This window comes from Mandrillus leucophaeus, unplaced genomic scaffold, assembly GCF_000951045.1.
Source record: "Mandrillus leucophaeus isolate KB7577 unplaced genomic scaffold, Mleu.le_1.0 Scaffold842, whole genome shotgun sequence".
NCBI lineage: Eukaryota > Metazoa > Chordata > Mammalia > Primates > Cercopithecidae > Mandrillus > Mandrillus leucophaeus.
Window position 1 is genome coordinate 900,611 of NW_012109164.1, and position 21,162 is coordinate 921,772.

Below are 21,162 nucleotides of genomic sequence, written 5' to 3' on the forward strand. Positions count from 1 at the left end.
ATTACCTAGTAATTTCTACAAAATGTACCACAGATCCTAGTTGAAGGCTTAGAGATGGAATTAGCTTCAAAGTGTGAGGCTTGGTGAGAGTACAAGTTTTGAATATGACCCAGTAATAATTTTTGAAAGGTTAATTGTTTATATTTAGACCATGTCAGAATGCCCTTTATTAAAATGCCCATATAAAAACATCATGCAATATATAGGACTTTGGTTGAAGTGGAGAGAAAGAAGAAAAGGAAGAGGAGGAAAAGAGGAGTGGTGGTAGTAATCGAATAAATAACAAATGTTCAGTGCTTACTGTAAGACCGACACTCTACTAAGCACATTGCAGGTATTCATTCCTTTAATCCTCACAAAAATTCTGATATAGTGCTATTATCCCATCTACCTTTGAGCAAACCAAAGTACAGAGAGACTAAATAACTTTCCCAAGTTTACACAACACATTCTCAGAGGAGTCAGGAGAATCACTGATAGCAACTACAATTCAAAAGATATTATGTGTATTTAAAAATGTGCTTTTTAACCTAAAATGAAACTAATGGCTAGAATTCATCAAAGGGTAAGAAAAAAGACCTGAATAACTCAGAGAAAGATCCTTGAGTTTTCCACCAGTCTCATCTTCTCTTGGATTTGCTGAGGACCGCAGTTAAAAGGCACTAAAGGAAAACCTGGTCATTAATACAGAACCTGCTACTCTTGTTTCAGAATCTCCTCTAGCTCTTCTCACTCCTGTATGTTTCTTGGTTGTCTTTCTAGGCTAAGGTATCCTCCATGATGTTACCATTACAAGGTGCCCAGATGCTGCAGATGCTGGAGAAATCCTTGAGGAAGAGTCTCCCAGCATCCTTAAAGGTGATAATGGAAAATTCTGAGTAAAGAAGACAAACTTGCTGTGAAACAGGAGGGAAAGGGATTGACATTTATGATGCACCTATTTTGAGCCAGGCACATTTCATGTTTTCTCTCATTTAGTTTGCCTTACCTCTCTATAAGATGTTTACTATCATGTCCATGTTGCTGATAAGAAAATGAAGACTCAGTTAATTAATTTTCTCAGTATACCACAAATACTGAGTTGCAATGCTATGATATGAACATAGTTATGCCTTAGTCTAAACACTACCTTTTGCTCTGTGCTGACTCAAAAAATTACTTCCTTGCTCCTTTCCAAGAAGCATTTTATAATAACACTTGAAATTTGCCCAGAGTTCTACAAAGTTGACTGAGGCTGCATATTAATGTTTAACTTGTTTATTACAAAAGGACACTTGCCAGTGAGAGGTTAACCAGAATGAGTCTTCTTTGAAATTAATAACAGATCAATTTATATTTTAATGTATTTCCCAATTGCTCTGAATTTAAGGCATGTTGAGTTACTTTAAGGCTAGCTCCCAGTATCTCTCTTAACTGGTATTAATAATTAGAGGTCTCAGAATTAAGTAAAACACATATATATGTGTTATATATATATATATGCTTTACATATATATCTATGTTTTATATTGTTTTACATATATATATTTTTTATATATATGTAAATGCCTACATCCAGAACTATGCAAGAGCAGTTCCAATGACACAGTCAGATTCTTGTCTGTATATATATATATATTTAGCAACCAAATGGATATGGCTCACTCCAATGGAACTCAAGTACAATTGTTCATGTGTATGTGTGTGTGTGTATCTCTTTAGTGGACAATTATTTTTACATTTGTATTGTTTTGGAAGACATTCCTATATAGTACATACATTTCAGATAAATACATTCAAATTACCCATTCCCTAAATGATTTGCTATTCCCTTCTTTCAGTATAAAGGAGAAAATATTAGCATTCTTTTATTTGTGATTATATAGTTTTATTTTCATTCATTAGAGATGAATTAATGAGACAACAAGCTTTATTCTTTATTTATTAACAACACAATATGGCTTCAAGTAAACTAATCCAAATCTAAAGTTACCCACCTTTCAGCTCCTACTAACATTAATCAAAATTACCTAATATTTAAATGCCTTCACACAACGATCTTTACGATCCAAACAACTCCCAGAGAGACAGAACATTTTTCTTGGAAGGCATATTAGTTAGACACTGTATGTATACTTACTTGAGGTATTTTTATAATAAGTGGCTACTTTTAAAAATTCTCTAGGCTAAACATTTTTTTCAATACTCTGTGATGTAGAATTTTCCGCCTTAAATTTCTCCTTATTCCTTGTGTTAAATGGATCCTAAACATTTTGAGAAAACTCTAGATGTTTCCCAGTGATTCCTTCTTGGAGCCCCTCTGTGGTGAGATAAGGAAACCCTCAGAGGAAATAGCATTCCTCCTCTTTGGTTGCATACTAAAAGACATACACTTTCCCCTAATGGAACTCTAAAATTTTTTATACCCCTTGCTTTTGATGGGGGTGTATAACCTAGAATTCACTATTACTCAACAATTAATTGAGGCCTAGTTAAGAAAATGTCCATCCATTCTTCTGAGTGTTAGATGTAAAATGCATAAAGATGTCCACTACAACTGATTCAACTGATAACAGCTGCCTCACTATGTTCTGTTCACTAGTGTGAAAGGAAAATATCTTGGGCCACCAAAATCACAAAAGAAAACTCAAGCTGGAAACTGCTTAGGGCAAACTTGCCTCCCATTCTATTTATTCAAAGTTGCTAAGATAGATGCATATCTGATTGCCTCTCTGGAAAGGCTAATCAGAAACTCAAAAGAATGAACTGTTTGTGCCTCATATATCTGTGACCTGAAAGCTTTCTCCCTGCTTCAAGTCTTCCTGCCATTGCTTCAAAATGTCCCTTGTTTCAATATGTCTCACCTTTCCAAACTGAACCAATGTACTTCTTACGTGTATTGATTGAGGTCTCATATCTCCCTAAAATATATAAAACCAAGTTGTGCCCTGACCTCCTTGGGCACATGTCATCAGGACTTCCTGAGGCTGTGTCAGGGGCACATCCTCAACCTTGGCAAAATAAACTTTCCAAATTAACTGAGACCTGTCACTGGTTTTCGGGGTTCAGATTTTGGTAACCATGGGGAAGATTCTGAGTGGAGATGCCCTGACCTTTGACAAATCTCCTATCGGTCCTTGGTACCAGTATGGCTACCTTTATGGCTCAAACTAATAGGCCAATTTGCTGAGGTCTGCAAGCACCCCCTCCAGAGAATCCCTGATCTCCTCTGATCTGGTAAAATTATAAAGTTTATTTATTCCTAATTAGATGGGGAGGAAGGTCTCTTTGAAGAGGAACCTCTACTTTACTTTTTACACAACTAAAGTTAGCATTTAACAACTACCTAGTGTTAATTTCTGCTTACACTTACAGTGCTCAGAAATCATATAATTTGTGTGATCATTGTTAGTTTTGCTTAACATTTTTGTTCTTTGTATTTTTCTTGGTCAAATCGAAAGGAGAACCCTAAGTTATGAGGAATAAGACCTCTGATGTGGGAGGAAAATGGCTAGCAAAAGAAAAAAAAAAGATTTTGAATTTTAACTATTAAAGCAGCTTTATTTACATTATAAGGCCACCTTTTTGCCAGCCAGACCAAACTGAAAGAGCAATGGCTATACTTCTGAAAAAGCAGCATTTTGTCTTAACTGAAATATTGTAATAAGATTTTTTTAAAAAAATTAAGGAGCTCAATTGTTAAAAGTCAGCTTAATTAAAAACCTAACATCCAAGATGTATGTGTGTATGTGTTCATATGTGCATGTTTGTATTTGGAAGGCCTTCATGCTTTTATTTTTTGTTTATTTTTCTCTCCTAAGACCTTGTCTATTTTTGTGCAAAAGCTTTTTTTTTTCTTCTCAGTTGACTGAATTCTGTTTTCACCTGATTTTTTTTTTTTTCTTCTCCGTTGACTGAATTCTGTTTTCACCTGATTTTTTTAAACTAATATAGTTATTGCAACAAAGGCTACTTGGGTATTTAAGAAAAAAAATGAAGTTTAATTTTATTTTTAATTTAGCTAAAAGAAAAATAAAAACAACTTCTTCTAGCATCACCAGACTTTTTCTCTCTGAACCTTATGATGTAAATTTTACTATTTGATTTTCACCTGAGTTGTTTCCTTTAATGTGCAAATTTAAGGCTGTTTATCTGACAGCTTCCTAGGGTTTTGAAACAGGTTGCCAAGAATCTGAAATTCCAAAAAAAAAAAAAAAGGGGGTGGGGGTCTTTATAAATCTATAAAATGTACTTCCATCAGCATGTCTAATTCATCTTTATATGTATTCATGTGTTGTGTACAAAATATTTCACTACTGAAAATATATAAAAGAGCTCTAATTAATCAACTTAAAGAAAAAATAAAAGTGCTTAAATTAGATACTAAAAGAGAAAAGACTAGTCAAATGCTTTTTCAAGTTTATGTAACTTAAATAAAAATCTTTAATAAATAAGCTAGCTTTAAAATTTTTGGTAAAGTAATAGTAGAAATGTCTTAAGAATTCCCAGCATAAATTTTGTTTACATTTATTAATCAAGCAAATTTCATACTTATCCCTGCCAAATACTGTAAGGTGTCAATGTTTGGCATAGAGGTTACATAACTATGAACCCAGACCCAAACAAGATTATCATAGCTTGCATAATTTTTAATAAATAAGACATTGATATGGGTTTAATGAAAATAGCTGCATCTTTAATTTAGTAAGATTACCATAACTTCTAATCCTGTGGGTTTAGGCAGTCTGCTCCACAGTCAATAAGGAGGTTTGTTTGGGGAAAAGACTGTTATTCTCTTTGTTTCAAAGCTAAACTATAAACCAAGTTTCTCCCAAAGTTAATTAGGCCTACGTCCAGGAATGAATGAGGACAGCTTGGAGGTTAAAAGCAAGATGGAGTCAATTAGGTCAAATCTGTTTTCACTGTCTCAGTTATGATTTTGCAATGGTAGTTTTATAACTTTAAATCATGAATATCACAGTTTTCATAAATAATCCAGGAAAATAATTAAAATAATTGGGGTAATGTAATGGGATATTTGTAAGCAAACTGTGATAATTTAGCATATGAAATTATATTAAATTAAATAATAGACATTTCCTTAGTTGGACATCTTCCCATAAAAGTATATTGTAGGAAAATATTCTTGCTAAAATCAAACCAAAAAAAGTTCCTTTTTTTTTTAAGAGGTGAACAAGTTTTTTCCAATTCAAAGGTGATTTAAAGTTTATATATAAAACAAGGTAAAAGGGACTAGGACTAAAAAAAGATATAAAAAAGCTATTTTTAAAAGAAGGTTTTTTTTAGGTAAAAAAAGCTTAAGGAGAGATAATTTTATGTAAGACAGAATCTTGTGTGGTAAATTTAATCCTAAAATAAAATAAGTAGTTGTTTAAAAAGGAGGGATGTTCAGGACAAACCAGAAAGTCCAAGCATGTCATGAACAATCGGTGTAAGTCACAATAAGAGGATTTATGTATTTAAAAAGTTTATATAATCAGGCCAGGCATGGTGGCTCAAGCCTGTAATCCCAGCACTTTGGGAGGCCAAGACGGGCGGATCACGAGGTCAGGAGATCGAGACCATCCTGGCTAACACGGCTGTCTCTTATACACATCTAGATGTGTATAAGAGACAGTCCGGCCACTGCACTCCAGCCTGGGCGACAGAGCGAGACTCCGTCTCAAAAAAAAAAAAAAAATAGTTTACATAATCAAGTTGTCATATTATTAAGTTTTCATTTGCTTAGAAAAAAAGTGAGATAAAATTTTTTAAATTAAGATTATTACATCCACGTATCTCCCTGTATATGCTTTTAAAGTCCTTGTAACATTGAATCACAGAATTTTAACTCCTGTGTCTATAAAGAATACCAAGTCCTGCTAAATTTTAAACACTGATAGCGATTAAAGCATCATCTTCAGGCCCTGTAGAAAATGCCAATAAAAATAAACTGCATTCCTGAGACACTGGGCAATAAATTAAAGCTATTCAACTCCTCAAGGCCCAGGGACTATTGTGGAGGAGTTGGGCATGTAAGAGTGTAATGGCTGATTTTGAAAGACAAAATAAGTTTATATGTAAGTTTACTTTCTGTATAAATTAATCATTAATGTCAAAGGAACATTGATGAAAAACCAGTATATGGACCCCTGTGTCAGATTAACAAGGTTTTCTTGAAGCATTAACTGACTCCTTAATAAAGGTTGTAAGAGGTTCAAGGAAGTTACATTTTATAATCCAGATTAAATTTTATAGACTGTTTACAGATTTTGAAAAACAAATGTAATTGGCTTCATGCTGTTTTCATTAGGGCGTCTTATTAAGAAAAATAAATTTCTTCTCTCAAAACATGAAGGTTTTCACTGTTTTTTGAAGTCTTTGACTTTCACTTTGGTTAAATAAATGACTTTACAATGACCTGTAATCCTATTTTGTAATTTCAAGTGTTTTAAACTTATATTTGACAAACTTTCCAAAATTGAATTATAAATTATGTCTTTTTCTGACCTAATTCTTTAAGATAGTAGGTTCCCCTAAGTCCAAAAATGACACAATTTGGCTTATTTGGTATAAAAATTATACAGAAGGCATTGCCAAATATGAAATGGTGTTTGGTTTTCTTTGGGTTGTATTTGTACAAATATGTTATTGGTATGTGTTCCAAAATTATGGGAAACTCCTGTAATTATAATATAATTTAGTATACATTATCAGTAACAATCACATTGTGTGCCACAGGGGTAACAAATTTTCTTGTCAGTTGTGTCTTTTGACTATGTCTTTTTTTATCCATGGAAAATTGTTGTCTTGTTTTGGTGCTCTTTAGAAGGTAGTTTTATAATCAGCTATAAAACTCCAACAGGTGCTCTTAAATGCAGGTTTCTGATAACTTTGGAGATTGCAACATCAGAATAGAGAAAAAACTTTCAGGACTCATAGAGAGATAAAATGTTAATGAGTATCAAACAAAATAGGAATTAACTACATGTACTGAACCAATCTTTTTAACATTTTATTTAAAATGTTTGCTGATCCTTTGTTTATCAGAGTCTTAAAACTTTTCTTTTGAGCTACTGACAGCTTTTAACAATTTAGTATACTTCTATGAACAAACTTTGGAGCATATTTGTTTCTCGCTACCAGATTTCTCCAGAATTTGGAAATTGTGAGTATTCTTAACTTATGGCAATACATTTATTTGCATAAGTGCAATAAATCTGTTTTCATTTCTAACAGGAAACAATTGGAGAAATTGGTTATTTTATGAAGGCTTTAACTGCTTTCCTTTAAAAAATCAAACTTGACTTATGGAGTTAATAAAGCCCTTGAGAAAAAAAATGGCCTTATATTTTGTGTACGCAGTCCCTGTACAGGGTTTCTGAGTGTGGTAAGTAAAGAATGTCACTTTCTGACAGGCACAGAAGCCCTAGGTTTAATGTAGAACCTCAAGAGGAGAGGAAATTCATTCAACTCATAGGTATTTGATGGCACAAATTCACGACTAGGCTTTGCTTTAAAAAAGTCTGATCTGAGATTCCTCCTATGGAACAAAGTTTCATCAAAGCCAATTTAAAAACCTATATAAAAATAATTATTCTTGCTGCACTGTACACAAATAATTAGGCCAAGTATAATAAAGCAAACTAGTCCTACCATAATTTGTTTTTAGTAAAAATGGGAAACTGGAGAGAGAAAAAAATCTATATTTCAAAACTATAGTACACCTGTTGTTAGATTCTAGTTTTGCCTAATGTTATTTTTCAATTTTTATTATTTTCTACAATTTGAAATGAATTCTATTTTTCTTGGCTACAAGTCTTCAAAATAATGTTTTAAATTTATTTTTCTTCTTTTTTTTTCATTTCTACTAATTTGAAGTCACTGAAAACTAAGCTGTGCTTTCTTAAAACCCTGCAAACTGAAGCCAAACAACTTAAACTTCAGAAAAAAATAACAGCAACCTATTTACATACATAAGCCACTTTCAAAGATGCCTATTAATGTATGAATTTTAGAGTAATGTGGCCTATATCTATTTTTCCAGAATTGTTCTTTTGTTTGTTGTTGTTTTTTCTCCCTTTCACTGCTGTTTTCTCTTCACAGGACATGAGACTTCACAATCTGCTAAAAATGAGCTTTTGGGACCTACCCATCTAGAAATAAACTGTCCTAGCCATAAGACATTAAATGAAACCTGAGACCAGAGGCTCATTTTATTGTAAAATGCTTTCTCCAAAAGACTTTACAAAAAAAGGGTGGGGGGATATGAAAGGAAAATATCTTGGGCCCCCCAACCCCTAAAGAAAACCCAACCTGGAAACCGCTTAGGGCAAACTTGTCTCCCATTCTATTCAAAGTTACTAAGATAGATGCATATCTGATTGCCTCCTTTGGAAAGGCTAATCAGGAACTCAAAAGAATGCAACATTTGTGTCTCACCTATCTGTGACCTGAAAGCTTCTTCCCTGTTTCAAGTATTCCTGTCCTTGCTTCAAGATGTCCCACTTTTCCAAACTGAACCAGTGTATTTCTTATATATAATGATGGAGGTATCATACCTCCCTAAAATGTATAAAACCAAGCTGTGCCCCAGTCACCTTGGGCATGTGTCATCAGGACTTCCCAAGGCTGTTTCACGGGTGTGTACTCAATCTTGGCAAAATAAACTTTCTAAATTAACTGAGACTTGTCTTAGATTGTCTGGGTTCACACTAGGATTGGGGTTCAGTAGGACTACAAAGGAGTTTTAATAAATTAGGCCACAACAATAAGAAAAAAATAACAGTTTCACATATTTTCATATTTTGCAATGGATAATATTGTAGTGTAAATACATTTTAACAGGCCCCAGGTACAAATGTGTAAAAATGTAACCATTATATTTTGCCAAAACTGTACTAAATTTCCATATTAAGCCTCCACCCATAGCTGAAAACAGAATTAATTCAGATAAACTCAGACTTAGTCAATTTAGAAATGTTTTCATCTTCATTCTCTAGTCTGACATCAGTATTTCATGTGGGATAGGGGGCAGCAGGAGGGAAATATACTGGTATAGTTCTATCATCTATCCTTGATGGAAAGCATTCAAGTGCACAGCACCTTTTTGGTGTATTTCCATGCTGGTATCAGCTGAAGCTTCATGTTCACAATGGTCATGAGATCTATGCTGACATCCACTACTGCATACCACAACCCCAAAATCATAAGGACACTTACTGTCTGTGGGGTTTACTCTCACTCATTCTCACATCCTACCCTCTCTTGCACCCCTCTCTCTCATTAGTTTGTCCAACAGGGCAGGGGTGGGGATCTAAGACTGGATCCAGGCTAGGGTTCCCCAAGCTTATTCTCTTGAGCAATAGGCTATAGTCTCTGCTGACTGATGAGAATTCAGTTAAGCTCTCCAGAGAGTTATATGGAAACAATGCTAAAGAGTTTTAAACATGTATATAGCCTTTAAACCAACAATTACTCTTCTGGATATTTTAAGAAAATGTTAGGTATGCATGCAAAGATTCCTGTGAAAGAACATTCTATAAAGAATTATTTATTTAAGTGAAAAGTTGAAAACAGTATGTTTCTGAATAGAGAAATAGGTACGCAATATGTTCAGTGATGAAAAATAGCAAATATCAGTAATTTTATTATTGAACAAAAATATGTTTAATCTAAAGGCTCTGGTGGACAAGTGGCCTGATTTTAATACAGTGGTTGTCTGCCCTCTGTGTGTACAGATTAAAAAATAGCACACAGAGACTGTTTGACCTAGATTCTCCATTTGGCTACTTTGTATCATAAAATGTCATGATTTTATAGAAATAATTATTGTCCTAATCAAGCAAGAAACTTTGCTGTCTTTTTCTAATAAACCAACCCTCTCAATTTCTTGGGATCCCACAGGTTTATGGAACCGTCTTTCACATAAACCATGGAAATCCGTTCAATCTGAAGGCTGTGGTAGACAAGTGGCCTGATTTTAATACAGTGGTTGTCTGCCCTCAGGAGCAGGTAAGGTTTCATGTATGAATATTCTTCTACATTTATATTAGCTGTGTGCCTATTACATTCTTAGCAATATGGTAAAGGCAGGGCATACAGAAGTAAATCATAGTGATAGTCAACAAGTCCCCATCCTCAAGAAGCTCAGAGTCTGGAAGACAAGATAGATCAACAGATAAATTAAAATTCAGTGTGAACTATACAGAAACAGAAGATAAACAGGATACAGAAATAGGCCAAGTAAAACCTGATTAAATTATGAAAGTCAAAGATGGGGCTACCAGATAAGTTCAACAGACTTCTTGGTGGAGATGTCATCTGAACTGGATTTTGTAGGAAACATATGTTTTTTGTCAGGATTACAAGGAAAAGTGGACATTCTAACCAGAGAAAACAGCAAGGGCACAGACATGAAGTTGTAAAAAAGGGCAATGAGTTAGAGTGACTATTGTATTAGTCCGTTCTCATGCTACTAATAAAGGCATATCAGAGACAGGGTAATTTATAAAGGAAAGAGATTTAATTGACTCACGGTACAGCATGTCTGGGAAGGCCTCAGGAAACTTACAGTCCTGACAGAAGGGGAAGCAAACACGACCTTCTTCACATGGTGGCAGGAGAAAGAATGACAGCTGAGAAAATGGTGAAGCCCCTTATAAAACCATCAGATCTCATGAAAACTTACTATCACAAAGACAGGATGGGGGAAACCACCCCCATGATTCAATTATCTCCATCTGGTCCCTCCAATTACATGTGGGGATTATAAGAACTATAACTAAAGTTGAGGTTTGGGTGGGGACACAGCCAAACCCTATCAACTATAAAAAGCAAAACTATAATGCTAGAACTTCTATACACATTTGAGGAAACACTTAAAAATTATTGAAACTAAACAATTAACACATTTCAAGATAAAAATGCATAAGCTTATTTCAAAACATCAGAAAACACAAATATACTTTTAATACTAATAAAGTTATTAAAAATCACTTTGTTGTGGGAACACTTAAAATCTACTTTCTTAGCAATTTTAAAGAATACAATACATTGTTATTAACTAGAGTTACCGAGTTGTACAATATATCTCTTGAACTTATTCCTCCTATTATAACTGAAATTTCATATCTTTTGACTAACAATTTCCCAATTCCTCTACTTTCCCCCACCTTACCTGCTGACAACTACCATTCTACTCTCTACTTCTATGAGTTCAACTTTTTTACATTCTACATACAAAGGAGATCATGAGGTACCTGCCTTTCTGTGTTTGGCTTATTTCACTTAGTATAATGTCCTCCAGGTTCAACATATGTGAAGCAATACATATGCTAATTACCCTGATTTAGCCATTTCAAAATGTATACATATTTCAACACAACATATTATTCATAAATATATACATTTTTTATTTGCCAATCAAAATTTAAAAATAAATAGTATATGAAATAATTTATGGTATGAAAACTAAACCAAAATAAAATTATTTGATATTTTAAATGTAGTCTTAAGCAACAAAATGTGTCAGTGGTATCATTGCTGACTTGTGAGTATGTTTTTTGTGCAACATTTTCCAACTTTTTAAAAAGTTTTTTAATTCCATACTAGTTGTGGTAATATTTTCATCCGCCTTCTTCCTGTAAATAATTGTATCTGTCATTTACTAATTTGAGGAGCTGTTTCTGAGTAAGTGGATTGTTTGTTTCTCTGGAACTGCAATTGGTTTAACCGTTACATTTTTCAAAGAAGGCATTTCGAATTGGTTTTTAATCTTCTTTGGTATCAATATCAAGATTCATACTGCTGTGGTCATAGTTTGTGTATTCTGCAAGTATCTGAACTGTAGTAAAATTTATTCTTTCAACATAAGCTTTCCCTTGTCAATTGCCTCTCTCTTCTTCCTGTTGAGGATGATGGTGGTAAGAGGAATGTTTTCTAAATGATTATGTCCTTTATTTGAAATTTTAACGTGTTATATGGATAATGAATAGTATTGTTCTGGAATTTTCCAATATAAATTGAATAGCTGAATCTTTGATCTTTATCTCATTATTTAAATAATTCAGAAATAATTATATGCATATAAACCCATAGTTAGATAAAGGAAATAAGTTCTAATGTTTGACATAGGGTGACTATAGTTAACAGCAATGTATTGTATATTTCAAAGTAGATTGAAGGAGGACTTGAAATGTTCTCAACACATGGAAATAATAAATATTCTGGGTGATGAAAACTGTGACTTGATCATTAAACATTCTATTCACATAACAGAATATTACACATACCCCGTAAATTTTTACAAATATTATGTATCAATAAAAAAGAAATAATTGTGATGCACCAATAAAATTACCAATATTTTATTACTTAGAAATATCACAGTATAAAATTATATGTAATCATAAAATATAAGGATGTGTTTTATTTCCTTTTTCCTAATGATAACAGGATATGACAGATGACCTTGATCACTATACCAATACTTACCAAATCTACTCCAAAGACCTCCAAAACTGTCAGGAATTCCTTGGTTCACCAGAACTCATCAATTGGAAACAGCATTTACAGATTCAAAGTAAGTAAGAGGAATGGGATGTGTGCTGACTCACTTATGTGTCCTGAGCAAGTTTTCATGTGACTTATACCTCCTTCCTCCAAGCTCCAGACTCCCAGCCTGCTGTCAGTTTTGTTACTGTGTGGTAACTATACCTGTAAATGGTGGTGAATAGTGTGGGAAACCCTAAAATTGGCAAATAATGGGCTTCATAAAGGGAACCATAGTATAATTCCTTGGTACCAAGGATTTATGACATATTTTGCAGCTGTATCCAGACCTTTTAGGGTGACTGGATGCTGAAGAAGAGCCTTCCCTCTGGCCTTCTATTCTGGTAATAAAAATGATAGCTTATTTGGCCATAGAATACTTCCCAGGTCACCAAGAACAACTGTCATGGTTCCAACTATGCTCTCTGGAGATTCCCTAGGATGGCATTTGACTGTTACTTGCAGTGTAATCTTAGTTAAGTGATTTAACCTCTCTGAGATTATGTTCGTCACATATAAAAATGAGGATAATAATGTTACCTAACACACAAGGCACTGAAAAGATTCAATGAAGGTGACTAGGAAATGCTTAGCATAATACTTGGACATGTTAGTAACGTTTGCTGCATGGCAAACCTAATAATTCTATGAATCAACCATTTGGGCTGAACTTTGCAAAGCAGTTCTTCCACTGGCCTCATCTGGGTTTACTTGTGTAGCTGTAGTTGATGGGTGGACCATGGCCGATTGCTCTTACATGGCCTCACTCACATGCCTGAATGAGAGTTCTGTTGTCAGTTCATGACAGCTGGTGACTGTGGTGATAGCATGATGGCAGCATGTATCTTTACCAGACTGGCCCAGGCCTATCTTAATGGTATTGGTCTTAATGTAATTGGTCTTAACCAGGAGCAAAAACAAAGGAAAAGCCCCAATGGGGCAGGCACTTTTAAGCCTCTCCTTGCATTAAATTTGCTCTTTCTATTGATGAAAGTCGGTCAATGTGGCCAAGGTAAGTTGCAGCGGAGGGGGGGACTATCCTGGGGAATAGATACCAGGAGATATGGGCAAATCGTGGGTCATTGCCTCATATTATTACACTAGGAATGTAGCTTAGTAGATGTTAGCTACCATTTTTAAAATTTATCTGGTAGGATTATCAAAACTACACAATTACACAGCCCAGAAAATGTGGTTCCAGTGCAGATACTGCTGTTAATAACACAATCGTAATTGAATCCATCCCTGAGCATGTTTTCACTTAGGTAAAACAGAAAAAATTACACAAATCCTTACTGTCTGAAATGCTTGTTCCCTGGTGCTGTAAAGAAATAGCACTTGAACATAAATTTAATTTCCTCAGCAAGGTCATTTTTACTTTCTGCAGAAAGGGTACACTCACCAGCAATTTTGCCATGAGAGTACACTGAACAAAGGAGACAGGGTTATTTATAATCTGACATGTCCACCCTACTGCTGTGTCTGGTTTCCATTGGCTGGAATGGGACCTCACATTCTGTATTTGTCCCAATTGGCTAGCAACTTAAAACCTTTTAAAAGAGGTAAAGGTAGAAGAGAACGAAGGAAGCAGGAAGTAACCTGTGGAATGCTGAGAAAGGTAAAAACATCTCCAAATAAGGAAGAGGAACAGGCTATGACCTAATGCTTGCTTGGACCAGTATAAGCATGCCAGGGTAAATATTTAGGCTAAACTGTGGGAGCTAAGAACACAAAGTACATTGATTTCTTTGTTATCTTCTGGCAGATATCTAAGAATGCTAGCACAGGTCTTTGAATAAAGTTAGCTTCTAAGAGAAGTTACTATTTATTCTTAGATGGGGAGGGAAGTCTTTTTGAAGAGGAATCTTCACTTTTTACATTACTATGTGACATGGGTCATAGTGGTAGCACCAAGCCCAGAACCAAGATTTTATGATACTAAATCCCAGACACTTCTTACTCCACTGCAGAACTTCACTCTAGAATATACATAAGCCATTACATCTCTGTTTATCCTACCGTCTAGGTTCACAGCCTAGCCTGAATGAGACTATACAAAATCTTGCAGCCATTAAGTCCTTCAAAGTCAAACACACACAATGCATTCTCTATATGGCATCTGAAACAGCCAAGGAACTGGCTCCTTTCCTGCTGGAATCAAAGACATTATCTCCCAGTGGTGGCAAACCCAAGGCCATGTGAGTTTGATAAAATCCACTGTATACCACTCACAGCTCTCAAGTAACCTCCCAACTTCTCTCCCTGCATTCACTCTGGCCTTCCTACAATCAATGTTGTACAAAGAAATCAGAATTGTATTTTTAAAAAATTTAACTCAGAACATGTTTCTCCCCTGCTTAAAAGACTCCACCATCTCCCTTCTCATCTAGAATAAATCAGGTTTCTGGCTACCACTTGGACCTTTATTGCCCTTCCTGCTTTCTTTCTTCAACAACTCTGACCTTCACTCTGTTCCTCTTTCATCACAAGCTCATCTATATTCCAGGACTTCACATTTGTTATTTCTTCTGTCTACTCTGTCTCTCAAGACAATAGAGGTCACAGCAAATACAAACCTTTATACTAATGGATTTTGTTTTCTTCTTGGACCCTCCATAGCAACCAAGAGATGTTTAAACTCTCATCCATGGATGTTAACTATGCTCACTTGGTGAATAAATTCTGGTATTTTGGTGGTAATGAGAGGAGCCAGAGATTCATTGAGCGCTGCATTCAGACCTTTCCCACCAGCTGTCTCTTGGGGCCTGAGGGAACCCCTGTGTGCTGGAATCTAATGGACCACACTGGAGAGATGAGAATGGCAGGCACCTTGCCTGAATACCGGTTCCAGGGTCTTGTGACTTATGTCATCTATCACCACGCCCAGAATTTAGCCAAACTTGGCTTTCCTGTCTATTCTCATGTAGACTACAGCAATGAAGCTATGCAAAAAATGAGTTACCAACTGCAACATGTTCCCATTCCCAGAAGCTGGAACCAGTGGAACTGTGTGCCTCTGTGATGCCAATCCTGAACATAAGACAGTGTTGGGCAGGTCTGGGCATGTAATTGGAGGAGTGGATGGTGGATGAAAAGAAAGAATAAATTGTAATCAGCAGTAAAGGAGTGGGCACTGTTTGGGCTCTGGGGAAGCAGTGTGATGTTCAACAGGATCGCCATGGTACCTGCATTCACAGGTTTCTCAGTGGGAAGGAGGCCCAGGTCCTCTTACATTTAACCTATGCAATTTAGCTCCCCACATTTCCAGGACCTCTATGACACTTCATCAGATGCATATTGCTCCAAATTATTTCTCCTGGAATCCCTGGTTCCTCAGTTGCAAGACCCTTGCCAGTTTTTCTGGGAGCTAGGAAAAGGTGAATAGTATTTTCTGAGCACTGTGATTTATTTCTTTCCCTTTCTAAAGTCTTTCCCTTGTGATCAACAAGTGGACTCTCCTTAATAGGTCTTTAGAGATTATCCTCTCCTGTTATTGCTACTTTATAGGTACATTAAATATACTAGACACAAATATATATGGGATATTAGGCTAAATACAGTATACATGATATAGCAGGGAATGTTACTAGAAGAAATAACAACTGATGATATCCTATCCTCTCCCAGCTCCTATTATAGGAAAAAAGATCCAATGTTATTTCTAAGGATGAGCTTCCAAAAAACACCACAACTCTTAAATAATAAAGAAAGTTTTGTGTTTGATTGTATACAATTTTTATTGTGTTTGTTCAAGCTAAGTGGTTCATCATGGTAAGAGCATGAAAGGAATGAGTGTATGAAAAGGGGAAGGTGGAAGCACCTTGACCCAGGGATGTGATTGTTTATTGAGGAGAGATAGGAGTTGAAGGGAGAGAAGACAGCATGAATACCTGCTTGTCCAATTAACCTCAGCACATTACTAATCTTAGTTTGTTCCTGCTGTAACAAAATACCTGAGACTGGGTAATTTATAAATAACAGTGTCTGAAATTATGTATTTAAAATAATCATAAAATAATTAAAAATTTATTTATCACAGTTCTGGAGGCAGGAAGTCTAAAAGCATGGTGCCAGCAGATTTGGTGTCTGGTGAGAATCCAGTCCCTGCTTCCAAAGTGGCATATTATTGCTGTGTTCTTTGTAGGGGATGAACACTGTGTCCTCACATGGCAGAAAGACAGAAGAGCAAAAAGGAGCCCAGCTAATTTCCTCCAGTCCTTTTTCCTTGAGTCACAAATTGCATCCATAAGGGTGGAAGTCCTTGTGGCCTAATTACTTCTTAAAGACTCTATCTCTTAATACTGTTGCATTGAGGATTAAGTTTCAACATGAATTTTGGAGGAAACACAAACATTCCGATGATAGCATTACTTCAGAATGCCTGAACTCTATAAAGTTTAGATAATTGTCTCATACAAGAGTCTGTTGAGGGGGAACAGGAGAGATAATCTTTCAGGTTGCAACAGGTTAGGACAGTTTTCTTTTTCTTTTTGAGACAGAGTTTCGTGCTGTCACCCAGGCTGCAGTGCAGTGGCATGATCTTGGCTCACTGCAGCTTCTACCTCTCAGGTTCCAGCGATTCTCCTGTTTCAGCCTCCCAGGTAGCTGGGATTACAGGCATGTGCTACTGCACCCAGCTATTTTTTGTATTTTTAGTAGAGATGAGATTTAACCATGTTGGTCAGTCTGGTCTAGAACTCCTGTGAAAGGGGAACAATAAAAGTTAATCTCCTACAGATTGTGTTTGCTCCAGGCTTTCAGCATTGTGCTTGCACTGAATACAAGCAAGCAGCTCCAGCTTCTCAGGGCTGCACTCTGGCCACTTGAGCCAGGCAGTCACCTACCTACTCTTACATTGCATACCTGTGTCTAAGTACTTATTTCATCCATCGGTAGGCCAGAGTATGCAGGACAGACCCAGCAAGTGGTGCCTCATGTGAGGAACACTGCAATGGACACAATGGAACCCTAAAAAATGTAAGTGAAGTGACTGTGCAGTAAGTAATTGGTGCCCCCTGGGGATTTCCAAGTTCAAGGGGATTTTCAAGCTAGGGTTCTATCATGGGACAACAGTTATCAGCTCAACAGCAACAGCATATAAAAATATTGAAACAGCTGCTTAAAGCTACTGGAGCCTCGGTCTTGGAGGCTCAATTAAGGGACCTAATTCAAACTGTTGTTTTCCATAACCCATGGTTCCCAGAAGAAGGCACACTAGACAGAGCTCTGAGAACAAGTGGGAAGAAATCTTAAACGACATCATGCACAAGGGCAATGGGTCCCAGTAACATCTTTAACCACTCTACATAGAAAAGCCTAAAAAGGGAAGGGAGGAAGAAACATCATCTACCTTATCACCTCCTCCTCCCTCAGCCCTGCCATTACCAGGTAAAGGTGCCACAGAGGAGACAAAGATTTTCCCTGAGCCCCCTCCCCCAATGAATTGGAAAAAAGACAAGGAATACACTACAATTATGGGACTGTGTCTTAGACAAGTGGAATTAGAAGGGGAGCTCTTGGCCTGCCCAGTAATACAAGATCGATGAGGCAATCACGTACATGAATCGATTACTTTCAACACTTACAAAGAAATAAGAAAAAGCATTAGAGAAAATGGAGCTGTTAGCCCATTTACAAAAAGATTAATTTAGGCCATAGCAGATAACTTCCATATGACCCCATGGCACTGGTCAGTGCTAGCTAAAACAACTTTAGAGGCAAGTTAACACCTTCTCTGGAGGGCAGAATACGATGAGTTGTACAAAAAACAAGCCAACCAGAATCAATTGGCCGGGCAAAACATAACAGCTGCTATGTTCCACGGGAGGGGTCCCTATGTCAATGTACAACAACAATTAAATTTTATCCCCCAAGCCTATGCACAAGTGTCCTTATGCACCTGCAGGGCTTGTGACCAAATTCCTGAAGGTGAAGTTCAACAGGGATCTTTTGTAAATGTTCAACAGGGCCTCAGGAGTCATTTGCTGAATTCATCAATTGGTTAACACAGGCAATTAAGAGACAAATTAGTCATTTCCAGGCTGCTGGTATCTTATTGTTGCAGTTGGCTTATGAAAATACTAACGTAGACTGCCAGCAGGCAATCAGAGGAAAGGCAGCCTATATGAGCGTGTCAGTTGGTGGGGACTGAAACACACAAAGCCAGAATATTGGCTATGGCATTAAAGCCTCCTAAAGTGAAAAAGGAGAAAAGCCCAAATTGTTTTCTGTGTGGAGAGCCAGGTCATATGAAGTGGGAATGCCCCAATAGTAAACACCAAAGTAACTCTGGAAAAGAATTCCCTTTATATGCCCGATGTAAAAAGGGGGAAAAATTGGGCAAATCAATGCAAGTCCAATTTTGATAAAAATGTCAACCCCCTAAGTAATCAGGCAGGAAACTTCGTGAGGGGTCGGCCCCAGGCCCCATTCCAAACTGGAGCAATGCCAGTGGCTTTCCTTGGTCATATGGAAAGCCCACAGTCCTCCCTCTCAGAGCAGTTCCTCTGGAAGCACAGGACTGGACTTACTCTGCCCCAACAAATTACTGCTAAAAGAAGGAGAAGACCCTAGAAAGGTTGCAACAGGGATCTGGGGCCCACTGCCTCCCAGAACAGTGGGATTGGTCCTAGGGCAATCAAAGCTATCCAGTAAGAGAATCAATGTGTTCAGTGGGATAATTGATAGTGATTGTCAAGATGAGATATTAGTTATGATGGAATGTAAGTTTCTGCATATTCTTCCCCCTGGATCAAAGAGAGCTCAGTTACTGCTTTTACCATACTGGATCCCCAATGCCCAGGGAAAGGAAAGGGGACAAGGAGGTTTTGGAAGCACGGGAGCCACAGGAGTATATTGGAACCAATTAATCACTAATCAGAGACTCATGATTACCTCAAAAATTGAAAATAAAAATTTTAGTGGCCTGTTGGACACAGGGGCAGACATTTCAATCATTAGTGATCAAAACTGGCCAGAAACTTGACATTGGGTCACTCTGAAACGAAAAATTATCAGCATCAGGGAAGCACACACGCAGCCAAGTCAAGCGTGCACACCTAACATTTCGTGATTCAGAGAAAGAAAAACAGTTATACAACCTGTAATTATGGCCATTCCTGTTAATCTTTGGGGATGGGACCTATTAGCCCAAGGGGGGATCACCCTGCATACCCCTTTCTAATAATAGCCACTGTTGTAATTCCTCCCCTACCCCTGACATGGCACTCTCAAGATCCAATTTGGGTAGAACAGTGACCTTTAAAGGGAGATAAATTACAAAGAGCCCATGAATTAGTTGAAGAACAGTTAAAAGCCGGCCATATAGAACCATCAAATATCCCCTGGAATTCTCCGATTTTCGTCATTCCCCAAAAGTCTGGTAACTGGAGACTTCTGCATGACTTACGTGCTATGAATGCTAATTTGCAACCTATGGGGCCCCCTCAACAGGGGTTCCCTTCTCCTGCAGTGATTCCTTGAGGTTGGCCTATAGTCATTATTAACTTAAAAGGCTGCTTTTATACGATTCCCATTGCAGAACAGGACAGAGAAAAATTTGTGTTCACAATACCAGTTATCAATAATGAAAGGCCAGCTCGCCAATTTCATTGGAAAGTCCTTCCTCAAGGAATGCTGAACAGTCCTACCATGTGTCAGTATCATGTAAATCAGTCTTTGCTCCCCAGTAGAAAAGAATTTCCTAATTGCAAGATCATCCATTATGTGAATAACATCTTACTGGCATCCCCAACAGAGCCAATACTTTTGAGTTCATATTCCTCTGTCAAAAGGAATACACAGTTAAAAGGTTTAATCATAGCACCTGAAAAGGTACGGAAGTCCTCCATTTGGAAATATCTTAGATACATACTAACTTCCTGGTCAGTAAGATCTCAAAAGGTTTAATTGAATACTAACAATTTACACATCTTAAATGGCTATCAAAAATTACTGTACGATATTAACTGGCTTTGCCCCACCTTGGGCATAACTACTGATAAATTACAGAACGTGTTCTCTATCCTAAAGGGCGATGCAGCTCTGGACTCCCCCAGGTATTTAACCCCCACTGCAAAAAGGGAAATTGAGGAAATAGAGCAAGCTATTTCTCAGAGGCAACTAGATCGCATAGACCCACTATATTCAGTCCAATTATTTGTATTTCCTACTAAACATTCCCCAACAGGATTAATAGGACAGTTAGCCCGAGGGCTGCACTTCCTAGAATGGGTTTTTTGCTCACATATTGGGAATAAAACACCATCCCCCTATGTCGAGCTAATTGGTAGTCATCTATATAGGCTGAAAACAATGCAATCAATTGCAAAGTTATGATCCTTTTATCATGAGAATTCCTTTGAGTAAAAAACAATTTGAAAAAGGCCTTCCCTTTATCTCTAGACCTAAAGATAGCACTCTCTGATTATGCAGGCCATATATGCCCTTCCTGCTGACAAACTACTTTAGTTCTTATCTCATACTCCTGCAGTTATGCCGATAAAGGTAGTTCACTCCACCATATCTAACACTTTAACGCTTTTCACTGATGGCTTTGGTAAAAAATGGAAAAGCAGCTATCTGGTGGGAACTGCATAACTCCCTCACTTGATCTGAATTTACTAGTACTCA

General features: G+C 36.8%; 1 protein-coding gene across 1 annotated transcript in view; it reads left to right on the forward strand.

The window, feature by feature from the left end:
- GLYAT (glycine-N-acyltransferase) overlaps positions 1-16,569 on the forward strand; it is a 33,450-nt gene extending 16,881 nt beyond the window's left edge. The window contains exons 2-6 of the mRNA XM_011968430.1: positions 763-858; positions 9,886-9,993; positions 12,436-12,562; positions 14,558-14,729; positions 15,151-16,569. Of these exons, the coding sequence (XP_011823820.1) occupies positions 778-858; positions 9,886-9,993; positions 12,436-12,562; positions 14,558-14,729; positions 15,151-15,553 (891 nt within the window). The 5' untranslated portion in view covers positions 763-777 and the 3' untranslated portion in view covers positions 15,554-16,569. The remainder of the gene's footprint in view (positions 1-762; positions 859-9,885; positions 9,994-12,435; positions 12,563-14,557; positions 14,730-15,150) is intronic.
- The last annotated feature ends 4,593 nt before the right edge of the window (positions 16,570-21,162 follow it).